Below are 22,346 nucleotides of genomic sequence, written 5' to 3'. Positions count from 1 at the left end.
GAAGAATGGTGGTGATTATTTGTGGAAGAACCCATCAAAAGACAGCCTTGTGACCAATCACCCCACCAAAGATCAGCTGTGTGTTGTTAGTGCAACAAAGTTCTAACAGTTATCCCTCTTGGAGTAAAAACTGATGCCATCAGAGAACTATAAAGAGCAAAGCAAAGTGAAATTTCCGTGAAGTTAAATTTTCACTCTCATAAAATAACCAAACTCGGGAAAAAAACAATACTGGAAACAGGTGGGTTATCTGACTGTAACAGGTTTGAAGTAAATAAGTATAAAAACATGGCAGGGTGCCCAGCAAATATCTGTTTGAACATGGGCTCTGTCTGAGGACTACCCAGACGAGTTGGCAAAAAGAAAATAGGAGATTTATTTTCCACTATCCTGCTTCAAGGATTGCCTCACAGATTTCCACCACCTCGCTTCAAACATGGACTCAATCTACTCAGTATATCACCCATCCACTGATGAAAATTATGTGAATGCCAAAAATGGATCGGCCTCATTAATAATATCATTTTCAAAAATGCTTTTCTAATTCATTAAAAACTTTTCTGAAGATGACAACTTTTTTTTTTTTTTAAAGATGGAGTCTCACTCTGTTGCCCAGGATGGAGCACAGTGGCACCATCTTGGCTCACTGCAACCTCCGCCTCCCAGGTTCAAGCAATTCTCTTGCCTCAGTCTCCCCAGTGGCTGGGATTACAGGTGTGCGCCACCATACCCAGCTAATTTTTGTATTTTTAGTAGAGACAGGGTTTCATCCTGTTGTCCAGGCTGGTCTCGAACTCCTGACCTCAGGTGATCCATCTGCCTTGGCATCCCAAAGTGCTGGGAATACAGGCGTAAGTCACTGGACCTGGTCAGAAAATGACAACATTTTCAAAGTTCATGTCTTCTTCCAAAATAAGCAAAACCCTTTAAAAAATATTTCAGAAGAAATCCAAATGCCAGGAGTCTTAAAAATAAAGGTCTACAGATGACAGGGACACAGTGCACATTCCCCTGGATACTCCTGTGCACCATGTATCCCCTGCTCACTGAAGAGGGCTGCTTCTGAGCGGAGATAATGTCCCAATATTCATCAGTTTTGTAAAAGCCTTCCCTAATAGAATAGGCTTCTGTTACTTTGACTTTAACTGACTGAATCAAAAGCACATCAGTCCCCATCAGTGGGCCATCCTACAAAACTACAAGTGTGCATGAATACTGAGGATGAACACAGAAGGATTACAAAAGGACAAATGCAGTGCGCCACAACACTTGTGTCTTAACTTTCTCTAGTGGAGAAGGGGAGTGGACATAATGTTCTTCAGACACAGGATGGAACCTGAGAGTTCATGCCATGGAGCTGCACTTCCCTGGGCAACTATGAAGCCTGCCTCTACCATCCTCAGTAAGGACTACAGGCTGCCAGTTCTCACCTCCTCAAAACCAAGACCTGAAAAACTGCCTGCTTAGTAGGAATCACACTACAAGGTGCATCACACTTATGAGAGACAGAAAAAGCAAATAGATTTGTAATTTCATTATTTTTACCTATTAGTGGTAGCATTGCAACAGTAACCTGCTAGATAATGGGTTACCACTGCTACCTTTTGACTATGCTCCATCCAATATCAAATTAATTTTAAAATATCTAAAAAGTTCCACCCTGTTTCAGTAGAGCCAACATGCAGAGCCAGGCTGTTTCTTTTCATGAAGTTCACTGTCAGTTCACAGATCTCCTTTATCTGCACATTCATTAAATAATCTATTTGGCCAATAGCTTAGCTTTGTGTCCTTAATCTGAAGTGGAAGATGTAGCTGCTAATCTCAAGGTTCACAAAATTTAACAAAAAGGAATAAAACAGACCCAACAAGATCCTGTATATAAACAAGCAACCAACTGCTACAGGATTATACAAAAGCAAAATTAAGGCCAGGCACGGTGGCTCGCACCTGTAATCCCAGCACTTTGGGAGGCCGAGGCAGGTGGATCACTTGAGGTCAGGAGTTCCAGGCAAGCCTGGCCAACACGATGAAACCCTATCTCTACTAATAATACAAAAATGAGCCAGGCATGGTGACTTGTGCCTGTAGTCCCAGCTACTCAGGAGGCTGATACATGAGAATCGATGGAACCTGGGAAGCAGAGGTTGCAGTGAGCCAAGATCACGCCACTGCACTCCAGCCTGGGTGACAGAGCGAGACTCCATCTCAAAAAAACCCAAAATTAATTAGAGCTACACAGAGAAGTTACTGTCGAGTGCCAAAACATGTGTAGAGGAGTATTTGGGAGGCAAAGTACAAGGGAGGAAATGGAAGGCTGGACTCAAAAGGCTCCCAGGTGAGTAGACTCTGTGTGGGAGGAGGCAGGGCCTCTGGGGCCTCACCCAGGAAACTAGGGGCAGGCAGGCTCTGAGGTGTTTAAAAAAACGATGGCACAGTGAAGTCACACCAGGTGTTCACATCATACAGACCTGGCTTTGAGACTCAACAGCATCACTCACAAGCTGAGACCTCTTGGGCTAGTTACTTAACCTCTCTATGTGTTAGTTTCCTCACTTATAAATGGGAAATATAACAGTGTCCATTTGCAACAGGTTTATAATGTTTAAATGAAAATGCATGTAAAGAGCTTATCATCCTTTCACACAGAATGTACCAACCTATTTAAATTCTGCCCATTAACTCTGTCTGGCACCATCCAGAGACCATCTCTTGTTTTATTCTTCCCAGACAACTTTTATGGGCAATTTTAGGTGCTACCATGATATGACTATAATTTTATTATAGAATGGCATTATATATATGCTGCTTACATCTATGTTGTATTTAATTTTTTTAAAAATTATTATAGGATACCATCTTTTCCCAACAAATCTCACCCTATAAGTTGAAAGCATCCACCTGAAAAGGAAAAAGGCACTGGAAGGAAAGTAGGCCAACTAGTCTTTCCAACAAAGGTAGAATGTGGCCAGTTCAGCAGGGTGATACTCACTAGCACATCCACATAGAGAACCCAGCAGTGCTCCCGAGGACTAATGCAGAGGGTCTTCAAGTCGACACTGCTTTTATTGTTAAATATCCGATAGAGGGTGTTAGCGATCTCGGTGCCAAGGTCATCACCTCCTCTACCTTCAAATTCAGGGGTAGCATTGGCTGAACTATACAAAACAGAAACAAAAAAACTGGGTGAGTCTTTCCAAGTGCAAAAAGCAAGGAGACAAGGCTTTATTCTGGTTTCCCTACAGAATGCTGGAAGAGCCAGCTGCTCAACAGAAAGTCACTGGGATGAGGAAAGGATGGCATCTGCCACTTTTCCTGACTCCAGACACATGTAATGAACCAGATCAGCACTGTGACCTGGATTTGTCAGCGTGTGTTACGGGATTTCCCAATAGCTTCTAACAGAAGCCATCTTTAGTCAAAGAGAAACAGGAGAGTGATGGTAATGTGAACCTCAGCTGATAATAATTAACTCTCTTATCTTCAGAGTATAATAAATACTCTTGTCTGGCAGGCCCAGGAAGCTGAGAGGCCTAGGGAATGAAGCAGTCTGGGTTACAGAGGGGTTTCATCATATACACCACCTCTAGTTTCACAGCTTTAGAATACACTATGATACTCTCAATATAAAAACCATAATGTCAGTACAATAACCTTTCTGGAATGACTTAAAAGACATGTATGAGAGTCAGAAACTTTAGATATCACTGTACTGAAGAGAAGGAAAATGAAAGAAAGCAAGGGAAAGACTGTTGGCTCATAAGTAGTAGGTTACCTCCTTCATTTGACATTTTTCAAGAGGAAAACTTGTTTTTCCCTTTTTGGCTTCTTGATACTTATGCCCAATAACCTCAACAAAACTAACAGGATTCCACGTTAGCCACTGTAAAAACACTGAAGTGTTTAACAGGACGTTTCCGAGGATTTTGGCTTAATACAAACAAACCCTTAATATGTATGTGAGGTAAGTAAACATTATAGTAATTATTTTACTGTAACAATAAAGGACTAGAAAGGTAAGAAGCCGGTGGTTTCAGCACAGACTCTGTAAAATCACATATTAAAGCCTTCTGACTCCTTGCCCATCTCGAAGGTACCCAGCCCTGCACCAGCTACCAGAGACCTAGAGACTAAGTGAGGCGGACGCGGACCCAAAGCCAGCGGTTCCAGTGAGGGAGGGCAGTTTCACGATAGGGAGCAAACAGTGAGGTGGAAGGGGGAGGGAGGCGCAAGAATGTCAATTAGCGTTCAGGTTTAAAGGAGACCTCAAACGTGGGATGAGCAGAGCTGGTCAGGCCAGAGAGGCAGGAAGATTACAGGCAAAGCAAAACCTGTGTGAAGGCCCATGGCAGTGCCCACCCAATTTGTATAACACTAAAAAAAACTCACTTAGTAATATAGGTGGAAGAATTAATCTTAAAATAATCAGACTACGTCGTTACATAAAATTTTGCCTCTCTAATTATATACTCTTCCTTTACCACTGTGAGCCAGCAGAATCCCCTTTAAGTCCCCAAGAGAGATTTCATTACTGCCATAGCAACCTCGTTGTTCCCCGCCTTTGCTGGACTCCGGCATCGAGCCGAGAAAAGCAGCTCGTTTATGGTGAAATAATCAAGTCACTAGGGACCAAGTTTTTACTTTGCACAGCCAGCAAAACATAACCTGTTTCTAATTGAAACACTAAGCAATCAATATTAAGTCCCTGTTTTAAGTGCTTAAAAATACACCTACAGAGATTTCTGTGTACACAAATCCAGTCAGAGATGCTTATGCTCAAAATGTTTCTCTTTCCCTGAATGTAGTGGGCACATGCTCCTGGGTATGACTAATTTCTTTGGGATTAATGCACTAACTCTTCTACAGCCTTAGGGGACAATTTATAGAGCTTCCCAGGTCCAACTGTCTAAATTAATCTACCTATAAAACCATGCCCCTGGCCGGGCACGGTGGCTCACGCCTGTAATCCCAGCACTTTGGGAGGCCAAGGCGGGCAGATCACCTGAGGTCGGGGGTTTGAGACCAGCCTGACCAACATGGAGAAACCCTGTCTCTACTAATAATAGAAAAATTATCTGGGCGTGGTGGCGCATGCCTGTAATCCCAGCTACTTGAGAGGCTGAGGCACAAGAATCACTTGAACCTGAGGCGGAGGTTGCGGTAAGCTGAGATGGTGCCATTGCGCTCCAGCCTAGTCAACAAGATAAAATTCTGTCTCAAAAAACAACAACAACAACAACAAACCCATGCCCCATTGGTTTTTTTGGACACTGGGTTAAAGTGGAAATTTTTACCGATTTTTAAGTGGCTTAAAACACACACACACACACACACACATACACACACACACCCCTATTCTTTCAGCATAGCCAGCAGTCAGACAGAGAGGAAGGTTCAGAGACTCATGAGCCCATGGAACTCTCCTGTGTCTGGATGGTGCCACAGCTGTGCAGTGACTCTGGAGAGGAGGCTGGGAAAACGGAAGGCAATTGTTCAGGGTGGGGGATGGGGTACAATGCTTTAAGTAACATAAGCCAGAGACCCCATATTCTGCTGATGGGTGAAGACAAAGGCTGGAGTAGAGAAATGAGGATTCCACTTAATTACTGGGCACTCACAGCCCAAGGACTCTTTCTGACAGAAATGTAGACCTGGAACAGGCCTTAGAGACCATCTCCAGAGGATAAAAACCCAAATGCCTATAGGAGTCAGCAAGGTTACTACATGTATCTGAACAAAGGGCCACTCTCTATAACTAATAAGAAAATCATTCTCTATAACCAATAGAGAATGATGGAGGCTGTGGCAAACTTTCCAGCCCTGACTTAAGGTCCACCTTAAAAAAAAAATCCCTATGTGAAACAAAAATCTCACAGGTGGGATCTGACCTGTGGGATGACACTGTGAGATCCCAGATGGTCTAACTCTCTCATTTTACAAGAAGGGAAACCTTACCTTTTTTTTGAATGTTTAGTATAAGCTAGACACCACTCTTAGTACTTTAGGTGTATTAACTCATTTAGTGTTCACAACAACCCTAGAAGGTATTGACTCCATTCTAGAAATAAGAAAACCGAGTCACAGAGAGGTTATGTAATTTGTCCAAGGCCACAAGATGACTGTGCCTGGTAAGCTAAAATTCTAACCCAGGCAGCCTGGCCCTTATCTGCTATGCTTCCCTGAACTCTCCTTGAATCTGTAATTTGGCAAGCTTGGTTTATAGTCTAACATTAGTCAGATTCACTTTCCTTGGTTTTACCTTTTGCCTCAAGGAAATGAATGTGTGCTCTGGTCTTGGGACTTATCACTAGACCACAAATGTTGGAGTCAAGGAATGTTGATCAAGGAAGCCCTGAATAAAAAGCTGTTCTGCTCTGTTAGAGAGACAGAGAAAGAAAACACAGGCTGGTAATTGTAGCCACCTGCTCATATGCCTCACAATCTACTCCTTCAGTGAGGGGTGTACACACTCAGTCTTTTGGGCATAAAACCAAATGCTTTCTGCATTTACCAAAACCAATTCTGACCCTTCATAAAGCATGACCAGTCCCTCTTCCAGAGTTGTGGGAAATTGTTTACTGAGCTGGATAAACTAATTAAGATCCCGGGAATGCTACCCCTCCCAGCCCTCCACCCCTTCTGACTCATCATCTCTACCCTCCTGCTTGGAACATCTCTGGTTTAACTGGGGTAGGCTGATATCAAGGCCATGCCTACCTGGAAAGGGACTCTAGACACTGGGCCCATTGTTGTTTGCCTGGCAATCAATCTGGCCTGCAAATCTATGAAGTCTTACAGCCAGGTGAGGCCAGGCCCATAGCAGAAAAAGTGATCTAGTGGGTATCTAGGCAGGGCTAACTCGGGCCTTACCCCTCCAGTAGTCATCTAGCCCCAGCACATGCCCTAAGGCTGATTCCTCTGTGTGTACATGTGCTCACTTCTGAGCCTGCAGAAGCCTTCCTGTGAATGGGTACCAGACCAATAGTAAGTACATTCTGAGCTTTTCATCACAAGCCTTTGTTTGAAGTTTCTGCCAGAGTTATCTCATCAGCTTGGGAGACTTCGATCACAATTAGCCTCAAAAGGCTTCTGCAGGTTGCCTCTCTGCTTTGTACCCACCCCCAGCCCTTCAGCCAGGAACAGTGTCCCCTTTAACAGCACTAAGCAGGCAAGGAACCCAGATATAGTGGTTCTACCCACCAATGCAGGCTTGAAGATTCTGGTTGAATTTTAGTGAAAAATACAACTGATCACATTGAAAAATATTTAAGATCCCAAAGGGAAGTGACAAGTGCAGAGCATCCTGAAACATTTATGAATGAAAAATGTTCTCCTAAACTCCCCTAGTTAAAAACCCAAGTCTCTCTAAGAGGCTAAACCACAGTCCTAAACCCATCAACACAATGGTCGGAGAACAGAGAAGCAACTTGATGGCTCACCGCCTAGTGGCAGCACAGGGTGACACACCAGCTCACTAAAATCTTACCTTCCTCTTGGGCTTTAGATAGAAACCACTTTTTCCTAAAGTTTCCAAGTTCTCATTTAAAATAGCCTACTCCAACTACAATCAGTAAACCAAAGATATGAAAAGGTCAGATTTTGCTCCCAGTTTAGTGACAGTGCTGCCAGGCCTCTCTAGAGCAGGGCTCAGGGTCAGTGAAGTAGTCTTTCCAAAGGGCTGTGAGGGCTATAGCAAAGATTGTTCATCATTCCCAAGAAACAGGGTAAATTATGGAGGTGGCGACAATGTCTTTCTTGGCTCCATGTATTATCATTCCAAGCAGACAAAACCAAGTGAAATGAGTTAGCAGAAAATCAATTAGTTTTCTGAGACCTCTCTACCCCTGGGAATTTAATTAAAACTGGAAGTTGCTGACAAGAAGTTAAATCAAACTAGACTCAGAGCAGAAGAAACCCTCACCACCATCACCGCCGCCACCACCACTATCACCATCACCACCAATTTCTTTCCTTCCGCTGGGTAGCAACTATGTTTCAGCCTGTGGATAGGCAAATGCCTTGAGCTCTCCAGCAGAGGCCCTATGCCTGGAGTCCAGGTGGGAGTGGGCGTGTGGCACCCTTATTGCTCGGCACATCCACAGGTGTCCAGAAGCCATTCCTATTCACTGATTCAGAATAAAAGGACATGCTTGTTTATGCAATTAAAATAATTATGCTCCTTGAAGGCTCAAGTGAGGTTCTGATACAGGTGGCAGCCATCAGTGCTTGGTAACCTCTCTCATCTCTGTAGGAAATGGGGTTTTGTGACTCTCTCATGGTGATTCTACTTGCTGGGCTGATTACATTAGCTGAGCCACTTACAGAAGCTAAAGTGTGCCACTTTGAGACTGTCCATCTTGAGAAATCAATTCAGGAGAACTACGTAGAAACTGGAGCTCTTGGGACTGTGGATTGAGACCCACGGAGGAGGAAAAGAGACCAGGAGGCAGCCACTCTAAGGCAAGAAAGACAGGCTACTTCTAGAAGCCAGATCTTGGGAAGAGGCAACTCAAAGGATCCTCTCACACTAGAGTCACTCTTCCTATACAGCTGGGACAAGAAAGGGATAAGAGTAGCAGGCTAACTTGCAGTCATATTTAGACACAGAGTCACAATGAAATGTATCCCCTATACCAAGCATCTGAGGGCAACACCCTCTCTTTGGTGTGGTTGGGCTGAATGTCTTTGGTCTGCTTAAAATGAATGAGGTAGAAGGTAATGAAGGAGATGAAAAAGAAAGCAAATTACAGTTCCTCATACGTTGTCTGCTCCTCAGTGACTGCTTACTGCATTGAATTAGGCAGATCAAGGCTACTAGAGGCATTCTGCTTCCTCCAAGAACAAAGGAAAAGATAAATTGGGGGCTTGAACAAGGTCACCATCATCCACAGTAACTTAAGAGGATGTCCCAATTCCATGGGACAACTCAAGCTGGTGAGAGAAGATGAGCAGAACCAGGAGAGATGACTTGGGGGACCAGAGCAGAGGACAGGAGTGGGCTGGAAAAAAAACTGACCAGAAAAATGAACATGGATAGTTCTTGGACTCCCCAAGAGCAGCCCTCCAAAGCTGACTTCTATAGGCTGCATGAAGTAAACCGAGCAAAGATTCACAGGTTGGACAGACCTGAGCTGGCACTTTTAGCTTTGTAACCCTGGGAAAGTCACTTACCCTCTCTGAACTCATTTGTCATTTCTCTTATAGGAGTACTGTGAGAAGCAGCTTCCGTGTATGGAAGTTCAGACTGGAAGACTGTAACTACCCTACAGAAGTGGGTTAACATTTGTGCAGAAAAGAGCTGCCGTTGCGGTCCAAGGCTGCTATTTTCAGAAGGGTCTGTTTGCAGGGTTGGCCCTTGGCTGCCATCTGGGAACCTGGCTCTCAGACTATTCCCAGTCAATAGTAAACTGATGGGGGTAGTCCATTGTGCCTATATTGTGCAAATAATATCATTTATGCTGAACATTTGCTTTCCTTTAGAAAACTTCATTATGTATTAAGCAGTGAGTGTCTATGTGACCAGCCCCCAGTAAAAATCTTGGGTGCTGAGTCTCTAATGGGCTTTCCTGGGCAGGAATGTCACAAATAAGTTACTGTATTTTCACTGCTATAATAAACCTTAGCTGTGAGTATCACTATATGCTAAGTCCAGCAAATCTCTGAATGTGGAGGTGGTCTCGGGGATCTTGATACAGGGTCAACATTATATACCTACACCCAGCATGAGCCCACAGAGATCCTTACCCACTTCAAGAAGGCCTGACTTCCAGAAGCAAGGTAACTGATAGAAGACGGGACCTGGCCAGCAACCCAATAAAAAGCCCCAACCCCTAGAACGTGGAGCTAATGATACTTATTGAACTTACTGACAAAATAAGGAAAAATAATACTTATTGAAAGCCCACTGGGAGTCTCAGTCACTGTGCTAAGTACTCACTCTATTCATTTCCTCTTTATTATCCTCATTTTTTAGATGAAGAAATTTGGCCACAGTGAGACTGAGTAACCAGCCTGAGATCACAAAGCTGGCCAGAGAAGGAAGTGACATTCTGGCCCAAGGCTGGCTGCAGACACTACAGAGTCCTCTCTCTTCTCAGTACCCATACTGCCTGCCTAGCTGCCACTTCCTCAACCTGTCAGGCTGCTTGGCTGACCCTAGGCTTCATCTGTCAAGCAAATCATGAACAGTTTTCTGCAGAACTAGAATAGGAAGAGAAATAGTACATTTTAGACCAAATGATCCTTACTGTGTATGATATTTTTCAAAGCACCATAACACAATCATTTCATTTGACCCTCATCACAATCATGCGCTAGGCTGCCTGGCAGATGTCCTCCTTTACTGGACAGGGAAAACAAGGCCAGCAATAGCCAGGTGGTTAAGACTAGGGCAGGACTCAAGCCAAGAGTCCTGACTATGTACCTGGCACATAGGAGGAGGTCAGCAAATGCCGGCTGGATGGCTGAATGATAAGTATAAAAGTGGGTTCAACAGGAAACTAGAGGTTCATTTTCTGAATCTTCATTTTTAAAATCATTTTTCTTTAGAATTTTTTCTTTAGAAATATCTGCATAGTACTGACCAGTCAACAAAGAACTCCAAGTAGCCTTCATTTGGTTTCTCCAGCTTCGGCGTCCCCATTTCTGCTTTCACGCCCACCAAGATGTCTGTGTGACCCTGCAGACACATGCAAGAAGGGTCCTCACTCAGAGTAGGCAGCCAGGCGCTCCACCACCTCCCTCCTCTTCTGGACATACACCCCTGGGGGACTCTTTTAGGAGCAGTGCTAAGACTTGGAAAGTGGTCTTTGGAGGTGAGCAGTCTTTCAGATATGGAGACACCTCCTCCCTGAGTTTGGCTTGGATCTTTGATTTCCCCAAGAGCAATCTGCATTCCAAAAGCCAGATGGCATCAGCAGCTCATTCCTTAGTGTCTACTCATTTCTCCACTTGGGCTTCAACCATGGTCACAGTACTCACCAGCTTGACCCTGGCGGACCCACTGGTGTTGGACACCACATCGGTTTCCACTTCAACACATCGGTAGTCCTCACAGCCACGGCCATCCACGCGGAGGTCTTCCTAGGTGTTAACAACCACAATCCTATAGCTGTCACCCCAGACCAATAATAGACTCCTAAACTGACTCATTTTCCCCCTAGAGAAGATATATGCAGAATATCTTTTCCTCTTAGTAGATCATCTAAAATTCTGTCCTTGTAGCTAACCACATTACTATTTTACATATGAGGAAATAGAAACTCAGAGAAGTTGAGCGACTTGTCCAAGGTCCTACAGCTAGTGAAGACAAAGCTAGTTTTCCATGCCAGTTGTGTCTGATTGCAAAATCTACACTACATACCACTATACAGAATATGTACACAAAAACAAGATCTGAACAAGAGACAAAATAAGCCACCTCTCCCCAAATCTGCAATTCTTAAATTGCACCAAGTAGTGTATGTGTCAGAGCTACAGGGTACAATCATCTCAACTGAAGCCCTCCTACCCCTAAAATTCAACAAGATCTACTGTGTAAACAGGGAAAGACACCTAATCTTCTAAAGAGGCAGTCTCTAGAACAGGGTCAACAAACTAAGGGACCTTGTTTTTGTAGTTTTACTGGAACACAGCCATGTCCACTTGTTTAGGTATTGTCTATGATTGCTTCTGCACTACAAAAGCAGAGCTGAGTGGTTGGGCCGGAGAGATGATCCATAACGCCCCAAATCTTTACTATCCAATCCTTTACAGGAAGTTTGCTGACTCTTTTGGCACAAGATGGTTTTCAGGGAGGTCTATGTTCCTTCTGCCTATTTATTTGCTCCTTCAATTACTTATATCAGTACAACTCATTGGTATCTTTTATGCTACGGTTATAATCCACTACTATCATTAGTTATTTTGCTGCTCAAAGTGTTCCAAATTCGGCCACTGGGGGCTTCTTTGGGTTAGTTTTTGTGTTCTTTCAACATGCTGCCAACTTTTTGTGAGTAATTATATACTTTCTGCAACACAAGATATCTATCCTCTTGTGTTTTCTCTGTCCAGCCCTATGGCTCAAGCCTTTCTCCAAGAAGCCCTGGTTGCTTTTATTGGGGAATGGTACTGAAAACCAGGATCTAGGCTCTAAGTTCATTGCTGTTGGAATATTATTTCTTTCAGAACTTCTTAGCAGACAGAGCTAAAAAATACAGGTATGTATACTAACCACCCCCCCGCCACCCCCCCAAATCTATGTGTAATTCTGTATCTATCTACGTATCTATTAAAAAGCCATAAGTTCATACTGATAGCTAATTCCAATCTAACATCACATGGTTCATTCTAGCCTTCCTCCTTTTCTTATTTGTAACTTCTTTCTCAAAGGAGAAACCCGGTTCTTATTATCTACCATGCATTTCTATATTTGTTCAATCTCAGCATACACATAGTTTCCAAACTTCTAATCCATACCCCTGTGAGAAACAAATTTACTAACAGCGCACAGCATTTGTATAAAGTTCTGTCTTTAGCCTCATAGTATTCAGCCAAAATACTGTTTTCCAGTTACTTGAGTTCTTTTCTTCCACATGCCCTTCAGTGTGGTTACATTATTCACTTGTAACACAGACTCATTTGTAACTTGTAACTTTTTTTTTAGACTATGGCTCTGTCACCCAGGCTGGAGTGCAGTATGGCAGGGCTCACCGCAACCTCCGCCACCTGCGTTCAAACGATTCTCCTGCCTCAGCCTCTGAAGTAGCTGGGATTAGAGGCGCACCATCATGCCTGGCTATTTTTCATTTGCAAATTTTTGTATTCCATTTTGGGTTCCCCTATATCCTGGTTACTTTTACTTACTTACTTTCTGGGTTTGTGAGCTATCACTATAGTTCTAAGAGACAAAACTCAGAAAAGTATGCTCAGAGAAATGTCACTCTCCTCTTCTCTGTATTATGCTATTTTCATGCCCCTTTCTTCCCATTCACCCCAGGTTTCTCTTTAGTTTCTGGTTTATCTTTCTTGTATTTTCTCTACACAAATAAGCAAATACATGAATTTTTAAATATCCCCTTGTTTCTTATATGAAAGGTGGAATACTATAGATACTCTTACTTTTTTTTTTTTTAACACTTAACTATATATATATATATATGCAGGAAATCTTTCCACGTTGGCTCATGGAGCTCCTTCTCATTCTTTGTAAACATTTTTCAAAAGCAGTTTTTTTCAGAAAAAGAATCATTAGTTTAATCAGATTCTCCAAGGAGTTGATGCTTCCCAGAAACATAAAAAATAAAACAAAACACTGCTCTAAAGTATGTGGCTGACAGTTTATCTTTAAACAGTTTATCTTTAAACTGCCTGGCTAACTGCATATGTTACTGACTTTTTTGAGAAATTAAACAGAGAAAAGCAAAACACTGCAGCACCACACATACCAATGATCACCCTCTGCCATACTTGCTTCAGGTCTTTCACCCGTGTAACTTTTCAATGACAGAAAATAAACATCACAAATCAGGTGGAAAGTCCCGTGCAGCCCATCCTTTCCCAGCACCTTTCCTCCCTAGAAGAAATCCCTATCTTGAGTCTGGAGATGGATTCAAAAAGCAACAGAATTTCAAGTCTAAGAGAGTGAGCCTTTGGGGTAGAACTCCAGAAGGTGATCCCTTTTCACCAGAGGACCCGTAACTATGTAACTGTGTCTCTTCCCGACCTCACCCATAGAAACTGAAGCCTTTCTACCTCAATCTCTCATACTCCACCCCTCTCCACCCCCATGTGCCCACTCCCCCACTAGGAAAGTGAAAACCCAGCCCAGAAACATTATTGACAAGAAGTTCTTCGTGGGGTGTAGATACGACATAAGTGTGAACAATCATTAGGAACATGACTCATGGTTCCAGGCCAGCTCCTGGCACTAACTGGCCACTTGACTTAGGACAAGCCCCTTCCCCCTCTGGATTAGTTTCCTCATTTGTAAAAGATGGAGATTAAATTAGTCTCAAAGTGATTCTCTAATTCTACAGATCTATAAATTAAAATGGCTGCAATTATTTGCAATAAATAATAGCAGCTGCTATTTACTGTGCATTTACTATATACCAGATAATGTGCAAGGAATACTGCACAGTTAATGCTTTTAATCTTTTCAATAATCCTATAAGATAGTGTTATTCATTCCATTTTACAAATGAGAAAACTGAGGTTAAAAGATGTCAAATGAATGGCCCAAGTTCACACAGCCATTAAGTAGCATTTAAGCCTCAAGTCAGAGCTCTTAACCACTATGCTACACAGTCCACAGCATTCTAAAGGGTCTCTTCACTTTATAAAAGGACTCAGCACAGACCTCCTTCATAGGATGAACTGGCTGGCCACGAGGTCACAGGATTTACTACTGCTGCTTCTTCCCTTCTTTTTTTTTTTTGAGACAGGATCTCACTCTATCACCTAGGCTGTAGTGCAGTCTCAAATTCCTAGGCTCAAGCAATCCTTCTACCTCAGCCCCGTGAGTAGCTAGGACTACAGGCACATGTTACCATGCCCAGCTAATTTTTAATTTTTTTAATTTTTTTTTTTTTTTTAGAGATGGGGTCTTGCTATGTTGCCCAAGTTGGTCTCAAACTCCTGGCCTCAAGTGACCCTCCTGCCTTAGCCTCCCAAAGTGCTGGGATTACAGGCATGCGCCACCACATCTGGTCCAACTACTGCTTCTAACATATCACTTGCTCTGAAAGATTAGTCACACCTCTTTGTAGTGAAAATGTACTTGGCCCAGGATGGGGCTGGTGGGCTGTCAGAAAACTGAGCCTCATCAGACATTGCCTTTCCAGCCTTTAATTCACTCTCTGCCTCCTGGAGAAAGGCTCAGGTGATAAGTAAAAGATAAATGAAAAGCTACACATTTTCCTTTCCAAGCATGCATATTTTTTTTCCATAGAAAAAAAGAATAGAAGGAAAACAAACCAAAAAACCAAACCAGTCCATGAATCACTGTACCCAGGGCAACTTTTTTTTCAATCCAGTTTTCTTTATAAGAGGCTTAGGAAATTGTCCAAACCTGCCTGGCCTAGCTCAGAGCCTGGTGCCCTACCACAGTTTTTATTTATCTGCAGCAGTCAGAAGCAAAGGAATTAATCCATGTGTGAACATTTAAATAGGAGTTACCCTGAGGTAAAAGCTCCATTTCAAAACTCAAGAGATGTCAACAGCATGGAGTGGTGTCCCCTCCTTCTCAGCAGAGGAGACTGATGTGCCTCTAGATCAAGGGTTTCTGGATGCCAGGAAAGCTCTTGGTGACTTTCATAGATGTTACCCATGTGATCACAACAACCCTACCAGTAGGGTGTGGTGTGGTGGAAACAGTCACCTTCCAAATTATACTTAAATCTCTGCTGTCACATGCCAGTTTTGCGACCTTGACCTCAATAGCTCTAAGCCTGTTTCTTCACTAGAAAGTAGGGATAACCCCGACCTTACAGAGTTACAAGAGAACAGAAACGTCATAAAGCATTTAAGGGAGCCCTTCAGTATAACACATAGGAGTCTCCCCAAAGCAGTTCCCTTCCCCTGCTTCTGGGGGCATGCATTAACTCACTGCATCCTCAAAAACAACCCTGAGAGAGGTTACAGATAAGAATGGAGGCACCTAAGTTTCAATCTCCTGTTTGTGACAGAGTGGAAGGACATTTAAGCCCAGACCTGCTTTCCCTCACACCCAGGAAGCCCAGTCCTATTACTTCTTAATAGAAACTGACAAGTTGGCGCTACCAATCTGACACACCTGGAAGGATTTTAGACTCAAAGTGGTCCTCTGAGTTTATGTTAACCCCTCATTACTTTGCTTTGACTTGTCTAATACTCCAGATTCCTAGAGGAGAAGTGAGACTAAATTCCTTCCCCTACTAGAAGGTGACCCCCCGCTTAGGAAAGGGACCACATTTGGTCTAGCTTTGCAGGCTCGGGCCCACGACACAGCAGGCAAAACTAGGTGTTGATCCTTGTTTGACTTTCCAACCCTGTTGAGTAGCCAGGCATTCCTCTGAAAGGATATGGCTCCATAAGGCTGTACCCTGCAATGTCTGGGCATAAACCTTTCTGTGCCATGGGTCTGTAAACAGAAAGGGCAGAGAGCTAAAAATCAAGAGTCCTGGGGGCCGGCTCCAATTCTGTCATGCCCAGATTCAGCAACTGAATACTGACTGCTCAATCTCATAGTTGAAAACCAGGCTGAGGCCCTGATCTCCCTCTTCCATGCTATACCCCTAAACAATGCTTACAATGAAAGCAAGATCCACAGAAAAGAAATGGAAGCCATCAGCTGGCCTACAACTCCCTTCAACAGCCAAGAACATACAATAAAATGGCTTTCACAGGGTTCCAAGAGCCCTGTGGTAGGGTCAGTCAATTGCCATGGCCAGGTCCGAACCTATGAGGGCCGGTTTAATGTCCAGGTCATGGCCATAGCACTCAGTAGGCTGAATCTGGGAAAGCTTTATTGTGCCTACAGTCCTGTAAAGGCCAAGTAACAGTCACCATCCATCCCCAACAGCCAGGATCAGGGTATGTGCCTGAACCAAAGGCATATAATCCAAACAGTGATCATCAGCTCTTTTTGGCACGAAATACTAGCAGACCAAACTGATTCTCTCATTGGACTCTGATCTCTGATCTGAGAAACACTTGAGAGAAGAAAGGAGTTAAAGAGCTGACAGGTCATGATATGGAGGAGCCCAGAGAGGCCACCCACACAAAAGTAAAGGTATTAGGCAGAGGCAGATTCTACAAAGAAGGGAAGCTGGACAGCAAGTGGCTGCAGAGAAGGGATAAATCTTGGCAAAGAAAAGCAGAGGTGTCACTAGAGATAAAGACAGTCATACAGCCACACAGGCCATGAGATAATCCACGGAGCCCATGAGAGGTGGTACCTCAGAGCTGTCTGGGGACTTTCCAGCTCTTGCCACAGATCCCCCTTCTCTTTTCTCTCTCTCTTTTTTTTTTTTTAAGAGACAGAGTCTCCCTCTGTTACCCAGGCTGGGGTGACAGCTCCAACTCCTGGGCTCAAGTGATCCTCTGGCCTCAGCCTCCCAAGCAGCTAGGCCTACAGGCACACACCACCACACACCTAATTTTTTTTTTTTTTTTTGAGATAGGGTGTTGCTATGTTGCCCAGACTGGCCGCCAACTCCTGGCCTCAGGTGATCCTCCCACCTCAGCCTCCCAAAGGGCTGGGATTACAGGTGTGAGTCACTGCACCTGGCCTATCCCTTTTCTTGCGATAATTGAAAAATCCCGATTCCTTCAAATCAAAAGAGGTTAATTCTCAAGAGCCACAGGCTGAATCTTTAATGAGGTCACTATGAAGGTTGGGGATCTAGTGTGGATGGTTTAGGACAAAGTCACACTTCTGATGGAGAAACAAACTTGAAAGGGAGCTAACATTTTTTTCCGTGTTGATCACAGCCCAAGCGCTTGACATCTCTTATCTCAACATTCCTCACAACCCCATTCTACCTCCCGGTGCCTAAGTCCCCATTTACACAAGGGGAAGCAGGCTCAGTTATGCAGGTAAAATCACTTATTGTAAATGGTGAAGGTGCCTGCTCAGTCTGACTCCAAAGCCTCATTCAAAAAGAGGCAGGAAACCATACGACGTCAGCAGGAGAAAGCAGAGATTCCTATATCTCTGGTCAGTGGCTTGCCCATGGGCCAATGTCTGGTGGCTGCCCCCAAATTTCCGAACACTTTATGATAATGTCCATTCTCAGGCCCCAGCCCCAGAAAGTCTGATTCAGAATGTTGGGGTAAAGCCTCAGACTCTGTATTTTGTAGGTGAGTAAAATGCACCTCAAGGCTTCAGAATTCTTGGGCTAAGAGGGAGGTTAGCAATGGCTTCTCATGGATGAAGAAAACACACATCTAGCCAGTTAAGCCAGAAAAGAGGATAAATCCTAGATTCTAAAAATTCTGAAGTCTGCTCCAAGTTCTGCATAGTATGGACAGAGAAAATAATTTACAATACTAGTGAGACAAAAGCTATATAAAGAAATGCAATATAGGATTCTAAAGGAACTTATAATCAATGTGGGAAAAATGCAACCAAAACAACAATACAGCAGTATATGCCATATACTATTTAAGCTCTAGAAAAATTGAGGAGTGGGAGGTGTCAATTAGAACTTTCTCTTTCCCGCATCACACACCAGGGCCTATTGTGGGGAGGGGGGAAGGATAGCATTAGAAGATATACCTAATGTAAATGACGAGTTAATGTGTGCAGCACACCAACATGGCACATGTATACATATGTAACAAACCTGCATGCTGTGCACATGTACCCTAGAACTTAAAAAAAAAAAAAAAAAAAAAGAACTTTCTCTTTCCCTTCCTGTTTCCCCACAAACTTTCAGAGAAAAGGAGAAAGAAAAGGAGGTAGAGGAAGCAAAGATTCTCTCCCGCCTTGATGTCTGGATCCCTGCTGAGGAAATGGAAGACAATGACTTTCACTGCAGCAGGAAGGTGGCCTCAGAGTCAAGTATGCGCTTTGCAATCAGACAGATCTGGATTTAAATCCCAGTGCCACCATTCAATTACTGTGTCACCTTGGACAAGTGACTCAACCTGCCCAAGCTCAGTTCCTCGTCTGTAGAGATACTTTACCTTCAGAACTGTTGTAAATATTCAATGAAATAAAAATTATAATATGTGCCTAACAAGAATGGGATATAGCCTTCAAAGGCTGAAAGAGAACCTAACAGAAACCAATCAAATTATTTATCAAAATACTGATTTAATCAACCTTTTTGATTATCTGCTCTTCCCTGGGAGTGCGGATCTGTTCACCAGGTTGACTCAAATTGTATCACCTAGACTCCCTTTGCTGGCTTCTGGTTGGGTTTGTCCAATGGAAGATACCAGATCAGAGGGTGCCCCTCACCCCCAATCTAGGGGCCACATTTCTGATATTGCCTGCATCTATCCAAGACTATGACTTATGTTGGGAAGCCCTTCCTCCACAGTTCCAGCTATCACTGAAATGTGGTAATACTGTTTCCTCCCCTGGCCCCTTTAGACTAGGGGCAGTAGCCACTCCCAGCAGTTGTTTGTCTTGGGGCTCCTCAACATCTCTTATTGGTTCCCTGAAACCCATCCATACTGCTCTAGAGTCCCATCATAAAAGTCTCCTGAACTATCTGAAGTGGTTCCATTTTCTGCCAAAAACTAAAATGATCCATCCTCCCTTCTCACAAACTGACTTCTCCCAAGTATGACACATCCTCTAGTGGCCATGTTTGAGCCTAATTATTCTGTCCATCCTTTCCCTCAACCCCCAAAAACAACTAGAGTTTCTTTCTCTTGGAAACATGAGTTCGGAACTGAACGAGAAGGAATGGTCTCTTTTACAGAGGAGCTGGGAAGGAACCACATTTTTTCTACCACTGGCCCAAGAAATAGAAAACTAATCTGCAGGGAGACAAAAACAAAGCAAAGAGGGGGGGGGAAAAAAAAGCAGCAGAGATGAGCAAGGGAGAGCCTTGCTCATCCAAGTGCCCTTGGATTCCTGGAGAAACACTTGCAGACTTGTAATCCATACTATTTTTCTTGAGCCAGTGTGTTGGTTACCATTACTAGCAACTGAATCCTCAACACAACATCATGAGGTTAATTTCAACTGCTTCTAACTATCACCAAAACAAGATGAAATATTCCCTGAAATAGCAAAAGAACCAAAGGCTGAAGGGAAAGTGATATCAGAAGCTGAAACAGACCTTACTGGACCAAAGGTGAAAAGTAAAACACAAAATGACTAGGACTACACAAGCAACAGGAGTCCAGGCAGGCACTGCTTAAGGTGCACTGCTGGCACTCTATAACCAACACAAGAAAAGTGTAGGAGATTTCAGAACTGAATCAGTGGAGATTCATGGTAGGCTCATTCACCTGCATCCTGCCTTTATTTGAATGGTGTAAATTGTGTTTTACTCCTCTATAAATATGGCATATTTTTGGCCAACATTAATAAGCCCTTATGAAGATGTTGATTTGAAGCCCATTACTCTGCATGGCTCTGTGATACACAGAGTTGAGCATTTACCAACAACTGTGGCCAAGTATGTCCATGGTACTGGTGAGAGGGAGGCTTGATTTAAAAAACAAAAACACCATCCAACTAATTCCTCCTTTAAAGCTTACCTTACTCATTCAATGCTACTAAGAACCTACCAAGTGCCAGACACTGGCCATGCCTTAAGGGTCCCCCATACAGACAAGTCAACAGGCTATTCCTTCCAAGGTCCATGAGGAGGGAATGACTGGGCCTCTAAGACCTCTAGGATCGTGCTTCTGGCCACCTGTGCAAGCTGATCTTCCACCATTTCCCCCAGCCCACCCACTGGGCTCCACATGTCCTCCACCTGAGGATTTACAGACTCACCATCCCTTCCTTCTGGAACACTCACGCCTGCTTAATTCTCAGTCATGCTGAGAGCTCAGTTCACGTGCTATTTCCTTAGGGAAGACTCCTCTGACCTCCCAGTCTAGATCGTGTCCCTGTTTTTTCCTTCATAGCACTAGTACAATTTTATATATAAACACTCAAGTACATTTACAATTTCTGCATCTTCCTTCTAGCATGAGAGCTATATAACAACAGGTTTCTTCCTAGCCCGAGTCTAGCTCAGTTCTGTGTTGAATGAATGAACACTGAGTCCTGAAGATACAGAGGAGGAATCCCTGACATGGATTTAGGGGAACAATTCCACCTACTTAGGGAAGCCTCCAGAGCATTACAAGTCCCTGGAATTCTTTTTATTTATTAAAAAAATATACATATTTCTTTAGAGATGGGCTCTCACTGTGTTGCCCAAGCTGGTCTCAAACTCCTAGGCTCAAGCGATCCTCCCATCTCAGCCTTCCAAAGTGCTGGGATTAGAGGCGTGAGCCACCATGCCGGGCCCCTGGTATACTTTAACTTCTTCAACCTCCACTAACTATACCACTTCCTTGGCATAGATCTTATTACCTTTGTCTTTATTTTATTCACTTTTACTCTGTTTGTCTCCCTCCTATCTTTCATTTATTTCACAACCATGTTTTAGCATCCCTACTGCTTCCCACATAACATGCCAGTGGCTAGATATATGTTGGTAAATAAAATTAATTAACTTTGCCCAAATTAGATCCTAGGCATCTCAAGGATCAGAACTGAGGCTTATAGTCTTTTCTTCCCCCATAGCACCCAGCAGATAACAGGTGTGTTATAAATATAAATGATTTTATTACTCATTATAAAGTAATAAAGGATTTATGACTATGGTGGGACTCTGCTGCTAGATAGCTAATGAACTGCCATGGGAATTAAGGATGCTGGGGAGAAATCTCTAACCTTGAAGTTACAGATATGTCCATGCCTCAGTGCCACTTTCAGAGATGAAATGTGAGAGAAAATACGACACATGACAGAGTCAGTACATCACGCTAAGCTGCGGTAACAAAGAAAGAAAACCAAAGGTTTTTAAATTTAGAGGAAAATGGTTATCCTTAATGTGTGCCTAAAAATCATACTTTGAGGATAAAAATCACCTGAACAAAGTGTATACAAAAACATAGCAGGGAAAGACAGATCTAATTGCTTTTGGGCATTTTTATGACCCCTCACACACAAATAACACATGTTACCAAGTAATACACACATATGTCCCACTATTGCTAATCCTGAATTATAACTAAAATATGCAACTGTGAGTTCTGACTTTATTATCCAGGCTTAATAAGCTAAATACTGGCATTTCTTCATATATAAAGGGCCCGGAAGATAACAGTAGGTCACGATTTTTATAAATGGAAATGTCCTTAACTCACGTTGTGGAACTTTAATGATAGCTGGTTGCTTCAATCTGATGGCTATATCACGGGACCACTGATTTTGCAGTTGGTACTGACAGAAGAAAGGCATGAGGAAAAGAGGTAGGGGCTGTCGCCAGAACTCTGCCAAGGATGGGATGAAGAACTCTGATAGGAGGACCACACCGTGGGTTAACAAGTGGAGACAGAGCCAGAGGAGGATACGGGGTAGCTCGTTTCCAGGTCCCACATGTTTCAACCCTCGTTCTCGAGTGGTCAAAACAAGGGGTTTAACATAGAACACAGAGGACATTAGGTTACAGCTGCCTAGGGATCTTAGTTCTCCATTGGCAAAATGGAAACAGCACTTACGCTATCGGCTGCCTAGCCGCTTTTTAAAATTTATTTATTATTATTATTTTTTGAGACGGAGTCTCACTCTGTCGCCCAGTGGCTGGAGTGCAGTGGCGCGATCTCACTGCAACCTCCGCCTCCCGGGTTCAAGCGATTCTCCTGCC

The 22,346-nt window shown here is 43.4% G+C and overlaps 2 protein-coding genes across 5 annotated transcripts in view; one reads left to right on the top strand and one right to left on the bottom strand.

Moving 5' to 3' along the window:
• Positions 1-22,346, top strand: part of KIAA1143 (KIAA1143 ortholog) — a 940,736-nt gene that overhangs the window by 677,382 nt on the left and 241,008 nt on the right. The window lies entirely within an intron of this gene.
• Positions 1-22,346, bottom strand: part of EXOSC7 (exosome component 7) — a 34,011-nt gene that overhangs the window by 10,858 nt on the left and 807 nt on the right. For both annotated transcript variants that reach the window (XM_050780521.1, XM_050780522.1), the window contains exons 2-4: positions 10,978-11,079; positions 10,581-10,675; positions 2,990-3,155 (exon numbers count right to left, since the gene is read on the bottom strand). In XM_050780521.1, the coding sequence (XP_050636478.1) occupies positions 2,990-3,155; positions 10,581-10,675; positions 10,978-11,079 (363 nt within the window). The remainder of the gene's footprint in view (positions 1-2,989; positions 3,156-10,580; positions 10,676-10,977; positions 11,080-22,346) is intronic.

The sequence above is a fragment of the Macaca thibetana genome, chromosome 2 (assembly GCF_024542745.1).
Source record: "Macaca thibetana thibetana isolate TM-01 chromosome 2, ASM2454274v1, whole genome shotgun sequence".
Taxonomy (NCBI): Eukaryota; Metazoa; Chordata; class Mammalia; order Primates; family Cercopithecidae; genus Macaca; species Macaca thibetana.
Note: the sequence above shows the minus strand (reverse complement) of the source record. Positions and strands in the feature narration are given on the sequence as shown.